We start from the raw sequence: 15,766 nt of genomic DNA, 5'->3' as shown, positions 1-15,766 counted from the left end.
CCGGGAACTACGGTGCAAGCACAGCAGAAGCAGACCTCACCCTGAGCGACCCCCGCCTCCCCCCCGGCTGCTCCATCCCGCTTCCTTCCCGTACCAGGCGCTGCTACCGCCCCACCCCTCAAAGGTCGCTGCCCGCCACGTGCCCTTCCCAGCATGCAACGCGGGACACTGAAAGGCCGCGTCAGGCGTCTCAGGGAAGGAATGGCGTATGACCCTCCCCCGCCCACCACGGGATGGGAAGGAGAAAGGCAGAGAAACCGTGAGCGTGGCCCACGGAAAGGGGAGCTCCGCCTATCTCCCTCCGCCGGAGAAAACAGGACGGCAGCCAATGAGAAAGGCTCTTTGAGGAGCGGGGGGCGGGCCTTGCAGAGGCCGCGGGGCGGGGCCGGCGCTGGGTTGCCGCAGCGCCAGCTCCGCTTGTAAACAGATCCTGTCCCACGTGACGCGCGTGAAGTACCTGTGCGGGGGCACTGGGCATTGTCCGCTGCGGCGCCAGGTTGATGTCCACGGCGGCGTCGGGGTTCCTCCGCGGCGTCGGGCTCCGAGCAAGAGAAGGAGGTGATTCCTCTCCGTCCTCCATCTCCACCCCGTATTTCCCTTGCCACTCCAGTGGGGATCCAGTACATCCTGCCGCCTCGGCGCCCTCCAGTCCCCGCTGCCGATAAGATGGCTGATGGTGGGCGGTGAGGCAGCGCGCGGGGCTGCGAGGAGCCGTTGCCGGCCGGCGCGCGAGCGGGGAGGGTGGGGGGTGCGTGTGTGGGAAGCCGCGCAGCGCCATGTCCGCCTTCGCCTTGGAGGAAACGCTGGAGGCCGATTGGGTGGCCGTCAGGCCTCACGCCTTCCAGGAGCGGGAGAAGCACAAGTTCGCCTTCATCGTGGCCTGGAACGAGATCGAGGGCAAGTTCGCCATCACCTGCCACAACCGTACGGCGCAGCGCCAGCGGAGCGGCTCACGCGAGCTCCGCCGCAGCGGCCCCGCCGGCCCTGAGGCCAGAGCCGCCCTGAAGGCCAGCAGCCCTGCGGTGCGCAGGGACGCCGGTGTATTGCGGGGCTCCTCGCATCCCCGCGCGGAAGCGGGGCTGCGGAGCTCCGAGCGGGGCACAGCGGCTGAGGCGCTATCTAAGAGTCCGCTGCGCACCAAGAGCAACGGGGCCCGGAGGCCGCAGCGGGGCCCGGAGGCGACAGGTGCCGCTGAAGAGATCGAAGTGCTGGAGCTAGGGAAGGAGGAGGCGGTTGCCGGGGCCCTGTCACTGCGGCCGTTGCCTTTGCAGGCAGCCGAACCGGCCGCTCCTGACGCGGAGCTCGGAGGGGAGGAGTGCAGCTGGGCCGGTCTTTTCTCCTTCCAAGACTTGAGGGCTGTGCACCAGCAGCTGTGCTCGGTGAACTCGGAGCTGGAGCCCTATCTTCCTGCCTTCCCCGAGGAGCCCTCGGGCATGTGGACGGTGCTGTTCGGAGCCCCGGAGCTATCCGAGCAGGAGATGGACGCTCTCTGCTACAAACTGCAAGTTTATTTGGTCCATAGCTTGGATACCTGCGGCTGGAAGATCCTTTCGCAGGTGCTGTTCACAGAGACTGACGACCCTGAAGAGTATTATGAAAGCCTGAGTGAGCTGCGACAGAAGGGATACGAGGAGGTGCTGCAACGGGCTCGCCGGCGAATCCAGGAGGTGAGACTACCACATGGTCCAGATATTTCCACGTTAGCATTACGTTTTCCTTAGTGATGTCTTTAGCTATCCTGTCTAGCTGCTGTCCTCCACCTTCGCAGAACTGAGGAACCGTGGGATAAAAAAAAGCAGGAAAACTGTCTAATTTTGAAAAAGATTTAGGAATCTTAGTAAGAAAATGAGGCTTAACATTTCCAAGTTCTCTAGGGACAGGGTTTTAAAAGGTGCAGATTTTCATAGTCATCTAAGTGTGACTCAGTGCTTTATTCTGTACAGTCCAATGTAGATGTTTGTGAACAAGTATCTCATGGGTTTAGCAAGGTCTTGCTTGTAGATTTTTTTTTTCCTTGCATTGCTTTGCACCAGGATGTGTTGGATTCTTGAGTTTTTCTGTATAGTAGGAGCAGCAACATGTGGTGGTTATTTTGACAAATTAGCCACTTGAGGCCAAAAAAAAAATAATTCTAGATTTCTGCAGGCTCTGGGTGCTGAATCTGGTGTTTCAAGTGAGATGATGTTTTCCAGCGCAATAGGAGTAACTACAAGTTTCGTTCATCCAGTAAGTTCTTAAGAGTTGGGGATTTTAAAAGCAAGCACTCTAGTCCTAGCAAGCATTTACTGCTTTTTGGTTACTAATGTCGCAAGGCTTGGATGTTTCAGAACACATCATCTCTCTTTCTCAAACCATGTACTGTTTAGACAAAAGTAGTTGAGGATGTAGCATCAATGTGTGAGATTTTTTTTTTCTCGTTCTTGTGGACTGATTCCACCAGTGTAAAAGGAGAATTTTCCACTTTCTTTTATATTTCAGTGGCCTTGGCCCAGAATGTATCAGGATCTATGTAGGTGTGACTGTGTGTGGATCGGTTTATGGAATTTTTTTATTTTTGCAAACACCATCTAAACTGTGTTGTATGGATATAGGCCAAGTTTGATTTCTTCAGCTGCCTACATGTGTTATACAAATACTGCATGTACAAATATGTGTGGTAGTGAATGTTTTTACCTTGGTGGACCATGAGCATATCTGCTTGCTTGCTGTCTGTCTCTGATGGTATAGTTCTGATTTTTGGTAGGATTCTTTGGATTTAGAGAGTATGAGGAAACTGCTTTATAAATGGTGAAATCATGATAAAAGCATCCAAGTGTAGCATTGTCAGGTAAAAGCTGATTTCCGAACTGTCATGTTAGTTATATGATTGTGATTTTTCTTTTTATCATCTAGAGGGCTGAATTCATCCTCTGTAATTTTGGTGTACAACTGGTAATTAGTCTAGTAGTCTTCTTTAGTAGTTTAGTCCAGAGTATCAAAGCATATTGTCTTCTTTTTTCTGCACACACTCAAGCTGATTTAGCCTTCAACTTGTAAATTTTTGTAAGGAACTGAGCAGAGAAGTTTCTGTTCAACATGTGGAGTTTGGGAACTCAGAACCAAATTCAAAGCATCTGGTGTTTCTGAGGAAATGCTAATTTGAAATTACTGAGCAAGAGCTATTTGTTTCTTGAAGAATCAGAACTATTGGCAAAAATTAAATCAGCTATCAATAGGCAATGCAGGCTTTATCCATGAAGATCCCTAAACTACAACATCTTATATAATGTTCAGAACTTGGAGCAGACAAAACGGCAGAGCCTGTGCGTGTATTTGACTACAGTACAATCTTTCTCTCCCATGGTAACCAATACAGTAGTGTACTTCAATTTAGTACAGCTACACTGTTACTGTAAGTTGTGTAAATTTGATACTTCTTTAATTAAAGATAGTTCATGTTTAAGAAAAGAAACCAGTAGAATTACCTGTTCTTTTCCTCTTGGCTCTCAGGTTTCTCTTTTGCTCACCTGTTGGTGGTTTACTTGGTCAATAGAAAATGTCTTCAACAAATACTGTTTGTCATTGCAATTCTAAGCAAATGAAGCAATGGATAAGGAATACTGTTCAGTATTTCTGAAGTAAAGGTTTTTCATACTTTAAAGAAAACCTATTGAATCCACATTTCATCTCACACTACAATTTACTTTTGCATCTGTGCTTGAAGTCTGCCTGTTAGCTGTTTCTAGGAATGCTGAATTCTTGCAGTTTTAAATGATTTTACCTCTTACAAGAACTTTTGTGAAATGAAATGATTGAGCAGCATTGATAACTGAAATGGTATCTATGATCATAATGAATATTGAAGATCTTCATTAATGTAAAATTGTGTAAAAACAAACATCCCCCCAAAAATCCCCCAATCAACCTCCTCCCAAGCCCCCACAAAACCCAAGAAAAAACCCCTCTAACAGATAAACACAAAACCCCACCCACCCACCACTACCAAAACTAGAAACCGGACAAGTTTAGAACTCCAAGATGTCTTAACATCTTAAAATACGCCTCTGCAGTATGTCATGTATCTCACTTTTCTAGGCCAAATTCCTCTGTGCACTTAGGACATTACTTAGGAAATGCTTGCAGCTCCCTTTGATTATATTCTTTATATTCTTTCTCATGTTTCTTATTTCAGCATCTACTGGCTGGCTGTGGCTTTCCGTAAGTGACACACAAACCAGTTTGTTTTTGCAGCAGTTAATAATTGTTGCTTTTTGTAATAGTCACTTTTATCTATGTCTCAATTATAAACCTTTAATAAGCCAGAAGAATGTTGCAAGTAGAAACAGATCCAATATGAGGAAAAAGTAGTTGTAGAGGAAATGTGTGACCTGGAATTAATTTCTTACGCATAATTTGTAATAGCACTTTTTTTTTTTTTCCCCAGAATTTTTTCCCTTCCCTCTCGCTGTAAACCTTATTAATTCTGGAGTAGTTTAGTAATGTAATTTAGTAATGTAAAAGCTTATATCTAAAGGAGCAAATATTGTTCTGCCTCATTTTGGAAACTAATAAACACTTGTTTGGAGCCTTTGTTCAGTAAGTTTTCCTTGAGTACTCAGCTAAATGTCTAAGCTCCTGAGAAGAAACATGATACAGAGTAAGTTAATGACCAGATAAAACAATGTTATTATTTCAACAGAGAGGATGCTGCTGAATCCTCATTTGGAATTCTAGCTTCTTGGCCAGTATTCCCAAAACGTTAAACTTTGTGTCTGGAAGCAGAAACAGTTTGCCTCTGTACTCCTGCTCCTGCCAGTTTCTCTTCTATGCTCCTCATATAACATGCTTGGAAACTTCTGTGAGTGTGGTAATAACAAAAATGGTGACGTATTTCTTTGTGCTCTGTTGGCCAAATGTTGAATTTAGTCACAGTTTTCCTGAATAAAAAGTGATGTTAGTATAAACTGATTAAGAGGGTTTGGTAGCTTAGTCATTGCAATAGACATACTCCATTGTGTACTTACCTTTTTATTTACACACTCAACAGTGTGTTGTAAGCTCGGGAAGCCTGTCTTTACATTATGTGCCTGTTTCAGCATCTTTGAATTCATGCACCTGTTAATCTTGATGTTACAGCTCTTAAATGCCATGGGAGTTTGAAATGCCATAGGAGCCTGAAATGTGTTGGATGATAGTCTCTAGGATTTTGTATGACAGTGATAAAACTAGACAGAGGTTTATTTTTACATTCTTGTAAAATCTATGAATTCTAGTGTCTGCAGCAGAGTTAAAGACCCCTTGGCATCTCTGTTCTTTGTGCGTTCTTTTGAATTGCATTAATACAGAAGCTCAGAAACACTGTCAAGTGCATGATTAAATTTTGAAAAAAAAAATCTGGGAGTATTTTGTTTTCTGTGGCTAGTTTAAGACTAGCTTGAGAGTGCAGACCTACTGATTTTTTTAAAAATCTCCTTCCCCTGTAAAGTGGAATATTTTAGTGAGCATGAGAACAGAATTGAAAACTTTAATCTTGTACTGGCTGTCTTAATTTTTGTTTGATTCAAAGGGCTAGAGAGGCTAAAAAAAGTCTTCTACCTATTTTTCTGCAGTAACAACTTGTATAAGAAAAAATGCAGATTGGCTTTTTTTAATGGAAAGCTGTATGATCACTTTATTTTCTTAAATCAGTATAGGTACAATTATTTTTTTCAAGTTATGTTTGCATAGTTTTACTAGGCAATTTTTTGTTACTGTTTTGAATGTATCAAATATTGCTGTCAAATTAAACAAATTGGTAAGTAATTGGTTCAGTTATAAATCATGGTTACTTTCCAAGAGTGTTACCACATCTGTCTGCTTACATCAGAAAAGCTCAATAATATCCATGGGTTATTATTATGCTTTGTTGAATCTGTTCTTTTAGTGAACAGGATCATCTTAATAACTAGGAAAATATTATTTCTTTAGTTTTGGTTATGTGAATTCAGTTTCAAAATAAGCGTGTGTGGTAGTTTGTATGGCACTCTACCAAAAATACAAGTTTTCCGAAGGTAAGGTGACCCGTCTGTTCAATGATCTGCTGCTAGGCACAATGTGATTTTAATAGGGATTTGAACACTGATCTCAGAAATAATGCAGAAGTAAATAACACAAAACAGTACAAAAAAGTATTCAGTAATAAGAAAACTAGCAGTAGTGTTTCCATTGATACAGGATCACAAGATGTTAGGGGTTGGAAGGGACCTCTGGAGATGATCTAGTCCAACCCCCCTGCCAGAGAACACCATAGAATCTAGTGCAGGTCTCACAGGAATGCATCCAGATGGGTCTTGAAAGTCCCTAGAGAAGGAGACTCCACAGCCTCTCTGGGGAGCCTGTGCCAGTGCTCTGTGACCCTCCCAGTGAAGAAGTTCCTCCTCATACGGAGGTGGAACCTCCTGTGCTGTAGTTTATAACCATTGCCCCTTGTTCTGTCACAGGGTGCAACTGAGCAGGGTCTGTCCCTTCCCTCTTGATACTCAGCCCCCAGATATTTATAAAAAATTATTAAATCCCCTCTCAGTCTTCTCTTCGCCAGACTAAAAAGTCCCAGGTCTCTCAGCCTCTCCTCACAGGGCACATGCTTCAGTCCCTTATTCATCCTCATAGTCCTCTGTTGGACTCTCTTAAGTAGATCCCTGTCCCTCTTGAACTGGAGAGCCCAAAATTGGATGCAGCATTCCAGGGAAGGTGTCAGCAGGGCAGAGTAGAGGGGGAAGAGAACCTCCCTCTATCTCCTTTTATATACATACCCCTTTTAATACACCCCAGAATACCATTTGCCCTCTTGGCCACAATGGCACATTGCTGTCCCATGGATAACTTGTTATCCACCAGGACTCCCAGGTCCTTCTCCATGGGACTGCTCTTTACCAGATCACCTTCTAACTTTTATTGATGCAATTTGTTATTCCTTCCCAGATGCAGGATTCTGCATTTATCCTTGTTGAACCTCATTAGGTTCCTCCTTGCGCAGCTCTCCAGTCTGTCCAGGTCTTGCTGAATGGCTACACAGCTTTCAGCTTTCAGGTGTATCAGCCAAGCCTTCCAGTTTGGTATCATCAGCAAACATGCTGAGCAGATGCTCTGTCCCCTCATCAATGTCATTGATGAAGATGTTGAACAGCACCAGACCACCACTCTTTGGACTCTATTTTGTAACCAATTCCGAGTTCATCTCACTGTCCTTCTATCCCACACTTCCCAAGCTTGCTCACAAGGATGTTACGGGAGACAGTGTCAAAAGCCTTACTAAGGTCAAGGTAGACTACATCCACTGGTCTCCCTGCATATACCCAGTCAGTTATGATGTCACAGACTGTAAGCAGATTAGTTGAGCATGATTTCCCCTTGGTAAATCCATGCTTACTGCTCCTGGTCATTTTACTCTTTTCTGAGTGCCTAGAGTAGACTTCCAGAATGAGCCACTCCATCGTTTTTCAAGGTATGGAAGTGAAGCTCACAGATCTGTAGTTTCCTGGAACCTCTTTTCTCACCCTTTTTGAAGACTGGATGACATTGACTTTCCTCCAGTCCTCAAGCATCTCTTCTGTCTGCCATGATTTTGCAAAAATGATGGAGAGTGTTAGAGCAACAACATCAGCCAGCTCCCTCAACACTCTTGGGTGCATCTCCTCAGAGCCCATGGTCTTATGAATATTCAATTTATGTAACTGATCCCTAACCCAGTCTTCACTGACTAGTGGAGAGTCTTCCCTCCTTCACGCTTCTTCTCCTTCATCCAGGGTCTGGAATTCATAGGGGAGTTCAGTCTTAGGAGTAAAGACCAAAGCAAAGAAGGCATTCAGCAACTCTGCTTTCTCTTCATCCTCAGTTATCAAGGGTGCCTCCTTGTTCGGCAGTAGGTCCACACTTTCCCTATTCTTCCTTTTCCTACTGATATATTTGAAGAAGTCCTTCTAGTTCTCATCAACTTCTTCTGCCAGTTTTAGTTCCAGTAGGGCTTTGGCCTTCCTTGTTGCCTTCCTGCATCCCATGGCAACTACTCTAGATCTCCCAAGTGGCAAGTTCCTTCTTCCGTGAACTGTAAGTATCTTTCTTCCATGAGGTTTCCTTCAGAAGCTCCTTGCTCATCCATGGAGGTCTCCTGGCACGTCTACCCAATTTTTTTATTCAAGGGAACACACCTATCTTGGGCTCGAAGGAAGTGCTATTTAAAAATTGACTGAATTTCTTGGGCTCCTTTACCCTCCAGAGTCTTAGCCCATGGGATTCCTGCAAGTACATCTCTGAAGAGTACAAAGTTATCTCTGCGGAAGTCCAGGGTTGTAATCCTGCTTATAGCCCTGCTTCTACCGTGTATAATACTGAACTCCCCCATGTCATGAAGACTAAAGACTGAATAGTCTGGAAATCCAAACTATTTTTGTTTGAATGCCTCTTTTTACATACTTGTAATTTGTAGTGTTTCTAGTAAGAATATTTGGATTCACTGCTAAACACTATGTAAAGATTATTTAAGTACTGAATCTGTAATGTAAGTTAGTACTAGCCAACATATGTCAGCAGTGGTATGGCTTGTTCTATAGAACAGGCAAGTAGCCTCTTAAGTTCTTAGGTGACATCTACATGATAGTAGTACTCTAGCTAGTACTTGTGTTGCTATCCAGATGGAGTAATTTTCTCAGTATTTATCTTTCCAACCATTGTTATTTTATTTATCTAATTTGCAACCGGAGTTATTAACAGCTATTTCTGGGTGTTACAAACTTACCCAAAAAAGTTCATCATTTTAGGCATTGGAAGTTCACACCTGCCTCACTCTGCAAGTGTCAAATGCAATAGTAAAGATACTGTGATAGATTTTCAGGTAAGCAGAATTAAATGTTAACTAGTTCATCCCGTGCCCTTTCGTGAAATAACAAAGCTAAGCCGTACAGATGTTTTCAGTGTTGTCATTGAGTTTCTGAATTGTTTTCTGTATAGGTAAGTCTGTTTTAGAAGTTAAATGCTTCATGATAATATGTGTTACTAGTGGAAGACATGGAAGTAGGGTAGAAAGGGCTGTATCACTTGAGATTCTTGGACCCTTATAGCAGCAAGGATAATTAAATATGCAGCAGTAATTAAAGGACATTAGACCACATCACCATAGTATCTGTGCCTCTCTTTGGGCTGTGTATTAAAACCTGCAAAGTCCTAAGCAAAATAACTATTTAATTGAAAATCTTTTATCTTTTATCTTTCTTCCATTTGGTATCTTCTTGAGCTAACTGTTTAATTTTTTCTATTGCCTTTCCCTTTTACTTCTGTTTTATAGGTAGCATCAAATTGTTTCAGATATTATAGACTTTTGATTGTAAGTTAATTAGATTTTGTTGGGTTTTTTTGTCAGCCTTTTTGTTGTCTCTTTTCCAGTTCTACTGTGATACTTGTTTAAAAGTTTAAGATTTTTTCCTTTTCCCCTTTTTACAGTGTACATGTGGCATGTATGTGTGGATAGACTTTTTGCATTGGTTTATTGATGCCTTGTTAATTTGACAAGAGGTAGCTGAAGATGATGAAAACTGCAGTTGCACCTGAAAATACTAGAATGCTTAAAATAATGTACATTTCTTCAAAATATGAACCGATGATAGTTCACAAAGAAAAGGACATTTACTTGAAAAAATAGGTTGGTTTTGACAGAACTTAAGTCTCACTTGACAAATAAGAGTCCAATCTGCAGAATATAGCAATACTGTTCAGTATGATGCTTAGTAAGCTTAGCTTACTTTTTAAAGACTGAAGACAGCAGTTTGCTAGTGTCGTAGTTCATTTCCTTATCCAAGTACCTGGGAGAATAAAAATAAAAAAAGGAAAATGCAGTATATGTTCTGTTTCACTACTAAACTGTCATTGTGAAACCATTTGTGCCCTGTTGTGGGAGTATTCTGCTGATGAGATTTTCTTTGATATTCCCATTTAAAATTTGAAATGTTTAATTTCCCTAGGTGTAGAGGTAGGCTTTCTGTTGTTTTTCGTTTGAGGCTGTTCTAGGTGATACTCAGTTGCAGCATTTTCGTATGCTAGAATATTTTCAAGAGGAGTTAACAACCTGTCTAATACACACTGTGTAATCGATCGTACTTCTTGGGATTCACAGTGCACTTAATTTCTTTGCTTTTAGAGATGGTGTTGGGTTGGAGTTTTTGTGTGTGTGTGTTTACCTTAGTCTTCTTGCATGTTTTTTCCAATTTTTCCAGCATTATTTTCGTTCTCTTAATTGAATGTTCCACTTTCAAGTCAATGCCTTCTAGAACTACTTTCTTAATCTAGTAACTTTTTTTCCTCTCCATTTCTGGCTGAGATTATATTACCCAGTCAGGTTTAGAATTTGAAAGCAGATTCATTATAACAATTTAATATTTATTTTTCTTTTTATAATATGGCATAACACTGTTTGCATATGGTTAGTGATATTTATGCCCTTTCTATACGTAAGTATTGCTACCGCAGAACTAAAGAAGGCAATAAAAAGCAGAGGTTTTCAGAAATGGCTGCACCTATATTTTTCCCTCTTTGAGGAGATGCATTTAACATTTATTTTTTAATATTAATAGAAATGTAACATTGCAGTCCACCAGGATATTGCTGGCAAGAAATTCAGTTGAAGTGAGGATTCAGTTAAACTAAATATACATTGGCAAAACCTTATAATCTTTTCAAGAAATGAATAGTCATAATGAATATAGTGGAGAAAGAAGAAAGATATGATAGGTAGAGAGGGAAGAAGTGTGTTGATATTCTTAAGATGCATATTGACTAACTCAGTGGTTGGAGTATCTTCTAAAGAGACTCAATATTCTATTTTCTCCAGAGAAGAATGAACATTTCGTGATGCTATAGTTTTATTCTGGATGATTCTGTAATGTCACACGATGTTTTTTTAGTTATACAAAAGCCACAGAAGCAAACGAATGTGCAAAATGAACTCTGTAGAGGAACCTGCACTTAGAACCTGGGCAGCTGAAGTACTGTGAGTTGCCCCTAATGTAACAGCTACATGGTTTATTTTCTCCACTGAGAAAAATGTGATTGCTTAGTGGAGTTTTTATTGCAAACATGTTGCTCCTGTAAAGGTGTTCTAAAACACTTCCAGTCATTCAAGTTTTTCAGTTTTTTTTTTCTGAAGGTAAATTGAGTACCTTTGGTTTCTTAAATGTATAAACCAAATAAAAATGTCCGTTACCTACTGTTTTTGTTTAGTTTAAAAGATGCATTTGTAGACAAGTATGTACACAACTTTATTTTGGAAAAAATGCCATGATACTGGTGGGAGGGAACTGGATGGGTGTTTTTTTAATTTGAATTATAGTGTTTAAATAATCAGTAAGAATTTGCTTGTGATGACTTGGCAGACAGTTTTTGTGGGTCATCTAAAAGTAGTAGCACAATTTTTCACATAACAGCATTGCATCATGACTTGTTTTGAATTATATTCTGGAGACAGTATTGTAAAAATTTTTCAATAACTTACAGATACTATGTTAGAACCTCACTGGGTTTTCTAGTTGAATCTCATGTTAAAATAGAACTAATTTTGATGATGGCTTTTTTTTTTTTTTGGTGAAAAAACCTCAGACACCAAACCAAACCAAAATGAAACAAAACAAAACCACAACCTTTACTTAACACTGTGTGCTTTATATCTCTTTTAAGGAATGTTTAAAGAAATAAAAACCCAAATTTATTAATTCAGTTGTGAAACTTTTGAGTGAGTTTTAGAATTTTCCATAAGTCTATTTTTTTTTTTTCTACAAATAGCGTTGTGTATTCAGAGCCCAAATTCTTCAGACTTCAGTACTGTGGTATTCGTTTATTATCATAGGGACTCACTATTTTAAATTGTACTGTTTGGTCATGTCAGAGTAGTGTAACTCAGCAGAAAGTATATGTGGGAAGAGTTTAAAAAATCCGAAACTACTCATAATATCAGAGCTATTCTGGAAGAATTCAATATGCATTATTTCAACTGTTTTCCTCATGCTTTATCACAATTGATTTCATTTTTCCGTATTTATCTGTGAATCCTTTCTTATTTGTTTCTCTGTGAAAACAGGAACAAAACCGACCCAGACAGGTAGAACCACAGAATACAAGTCTGTTTGCCTGATAATATAAATTGCCTTTGTCTGAAATAATGCTTTGAAGAAAGGGTTTTAATAGCTTGTATGCTGTTGGAGTAGTAGGAAAAATACTGTGCTTGAATTTCTTGTATCTTGTTTAGCCTTGTGTGGTAGGCTGTAAATGTGTTCTTTCTGTTTGGCCTTTTAACTTTTATATAAAAAAACCCCATTTTTTTTAGCTTAGAAATTTTAAATTTTTCATTTAGTCATATTAAGTGCTGGTTCCTTCTTAGACTTGCTTTCCCAGGATTTCACAGTTTTAAAAAGGTGTTGAAGAGGATGAAACAATGTTGAGCTCTACCAGCCTTGGGAAGTCACAGAGGGGAGGGCATTTGAGTTATCTATCAGCTGCTCAGGGTCTAAAGACAGTTCATCAGTCTCATTGTTGATGGCCGCTGAAGAACTAGGTTATCAGCTTGCTAGTGCTGAAAGGGATGAATCCTATTGCAGACGTCCTGTCTTTGTGTTCCTTCCTGTTTTGTGCTTCTCTGTACTTGCAGTGTGCTAATAGAACTCAGTAAATTAATCCAAGAGAAACTACAGAAATAACTATCTGCTAGATGCTCAGTGAGTTTGTTGAAGTTTCTGGGATGTCAAATCCAGTGCAATAGAGGAAGAAGGCAGCCCACCAAAGCTGCTCTATCATTCCCTTTGATGAAAGGCTTGTGGGTCAAAGAAAGGACAAAGAAGGGTCACTTACCAACTGCTGTTGTGGGCAAAATGGACTTGGCTTGGAGAAATTCATTTATTGTCAATCACATCAGAGCAGGACAGTGAGAAATAATAACAGATTTTAAAAACAACCTGCCTCCCCACCCCTCCCTTCTTCCAGACTCAGCTTTACTCCTGTTTTTCTCTGCCTCCTCCCCATCAGCAGCACAGGTGGAGAGGGAATGGAGGTTGTGCTTAGTTCATCACATGCTGCCTCTTAGCTTCTTCCTCTGAGGGAGCACTGATCATGCTCTTCCTCTGCTTCAGTATGGTGTCCCTCCCACAGGATACAAAGTCTTCTATGAAACTTCTCCTGTGTGGTTCCTTTCCACAATGGAAAGTCATCAATGGACTGCTTTAGTGCAGGTGCCCAACGAGGTCACAGATCCTGCCAGAAAACTGGGAGTAGCATGGGCTCTTCATGGAGTGACAGTTTCCTTCAGGGCACATCCTGCTCCAGTGTGGGGTGTTTCATGTGGATATCTGCTCTACTAGGGACCTCCACGAGCTACAGGGGGACAACCTGCTTCAGTATGCTCTTTGCCATGGTCTTCAGAGACAGTATGCTTTGGTGTTTGGAGCCCCTTCACCCTCTCCTTGACTGACCTTGGTGTCTACAGAATTTTTTTCTGTCACATATTCTCACTTTTCTCTCCTGGCTGCTGTTGTGCTGTTTTCCCCTTCTCAAATGTGTTACCACAGAGGCACTAACCATCACTGATGGACTCAGCCTTGGCCAGCAGTGGGTCCATCTTGGAGCCAGCTGGCACTGTTTCTGTGAGATGTGAGGGAAGCTTCTGGCATCTTCTCACAGATGCCATCCCTGTAGACCTCTGCTACAAAACCTACACCCACATGTATTGAGGTGTGTGCTCTCTGCATGGAGGTATAAAGCTGTTTTAAATAGGATTTAAAGAAGAATAATATGGCTTACTTGATAAGAGCAGCTCTTCAGAGGCCTAGAAGATACATTTTAACAGAATTGTTCCTTTTTTTGTTTCTAGTGTATTACAAACTCTGTCTCTTACTTTCCAGTGTGGATTGGCTTTTGTTTTGTGCGCATGTGTATCTCTTTGTTTCTTAGAATAACTTCAGGCTTCAAACCTGTTTATTCTGTTTGTGTACATTTGGGTTACGTTTTTTAATTAATGCAGTCCTTCTGTAAACAGCCATTTAGAAAATCCCCCCAAAAATCCAGAGTAAACTTTGCAGTGCATCAGCATACACTTGTTTTTCAGAAGCATTCCCTGTCTTCAGAAACCTGGTTGAAATAATTGGACATTTTGGTCCACTCAGTAGATGATAGATTGCTTTGCATACCAGCAATAAACTGTGTGGTTTCCAGATAAGTTTAGGATGGAATTAACTTGTCTCTTCTTTTAATCTTAGCAGATTGTGAGCTCTAGGTGTGATCTCAAAGATCTTTTCCAGATTCAGCATTTTTATGGTTCTAGGTAGTGCTGGTTCCAATGCTCCTCATGTTGGGCAGTGTTGCTTTATTTATGGTAGTCCAACTCTATCCATCTTTGTGTTCTATTAGATGATTTCTGCTACAACAGTAGAATATATTTTAGATTTATATTGGAGAGTCAGACTTTGGTCTGTTACTGGGGCATTCACCTGCTACAATAATGCAAATGGTCTTTTTGTGCTGCTAAAGAAGGGGTAAGGATTGGTGTTGGCAATGCAATCATGCAATCAGAAAGCTGACTTTCCTCGTCTTTTAACCACAACAGCAGTGACATTTAAATAAAGGGCCATGTGGGTAAGAGAGAGAAAATCGGTTTGCATATAGAACAGAGTCCATGTAGTTTAGATTTCTGCTCAGTACCACAACATGTGGGAGTGTGTCTGTTTTTAACCAGATTGTTTTTGTTTGTTTAAAGATAGCTTGAAAGGAGAATATAAACAATTTAAAGCTCTCTCTGATGTAAGAAATTGCAGTCTTTAGTTCAATGCTAAAGCTTTACGTACAAATTTTATGTACTTTGGAGCTTTATTTCTTTGGGACATGTGTAGAGCTCACTGCAGACTACTTCAAGTGTATCAACAAGGGGGTTTGGTATTTTATTCTTAGGACTGCTGTTTAGTGGAAAGGATGGAGTATCTAAAAACTCTCTGGAAATAATTATCCTTAGTTTTACTTGTGATACTAAATAATGTTGCTTCAGTTAAAAAATATTTAGAAATTTTTCCTGAAAATGGCAGGCAATATTATCAGGCTTAGAAGAATATAAATTAATAGGAAAATACAGTGTTCAGTAATTACTATTATTCCAAAAATACCAAGAAGCTGAGGAAGAGGCTGCAAATTATGGTACTTTTTGGCTAAAAATGGACCAGTGTCATATTGCAATGCTTTTGTAAAATAGGAATAATAGGGAATTTTTTTGTTAATTTAAGAGTCAAGTCTTGAATTATTAAATCAGTCTTTGGATTATGCTTCCATCTGAGCTGAACCTGCACATAATTAACACTGTCTGCTGTAGTGCTTTTAAAGCTACAGACAAAATACTTTTTTACAAAAATACGGAATACTGTTCAAATATGTGTACTGTTAAATTGAAAAAAAATTGTTTCCTGCTGGTTAGAGTCTGTCTGCATAATAGTTGCCTAAAATATACATATTCATTTAGTTGTGAACAATGTAACATCTGTGAAACATGATTCTTAAAATAAATGCAGTATTCAATGGGTGTAGTGCTAGTCAGTCCTGTACAGGATGTTACTCTACCCTCCTCCACTGGATTCTTTAAATAATTTAAAAATTGTGAAAGTCAAAAAATCCATACCAGGACAGTTGAAGTAAATGAATACTGAACATCTGTGCTGAGAATCATAAATGAGTCATAAAACATGTCCTAAAAGTTATTAATGTATTTTATTCTAACATCTTGAAACTGCCTGGT

The 15,766-nt window shown here is 40.6% G+C and overlaps 1 protein-coding gene across 1 annotated transcript in view; it reads left to right on the top strand.

The window, feature by feature from the left end:
• The first annotated feature begins 776 nt into the window (after positions 1-776).
• Positions 777-15,766, top strand: part of JMY (junction mediating and regulatory protein, p53 cofactor) — a 56,479-nt gene continuing 41,489 nt past the window's right edge. Inside the window, exons 1-2 of the mRNA XM_054397262.1 lie at positions 777-1,229; positions 1,272-1,667. Coding sequence (XP_054253237.1) covers positions 777-1,229; positions 1,272-1,667 — 849 coding nt within the window. The remainder of the gene's footprint in view (positions 1,230-1,271; positions 1,668-15,766) is intronic.

The sequence above is a fragment of the Indicator indicator genome, chromosome Z (assembly GCF_027791375.1).
Source record: "Indicator indicator isolate 239-I01 chromosome Z, UM_Iind_1.1, whole genome shotgun sequence".
NCBI lineage: Eukaryota > Metazoa > Chordata > Aves > Piciformes > Indicatoridae > Indicator > Indicator indicator.
Note: the sequence above shows the minus strand (reverse complement) of the source record. Positions and strands in the feature narration are given on the sequence as shown.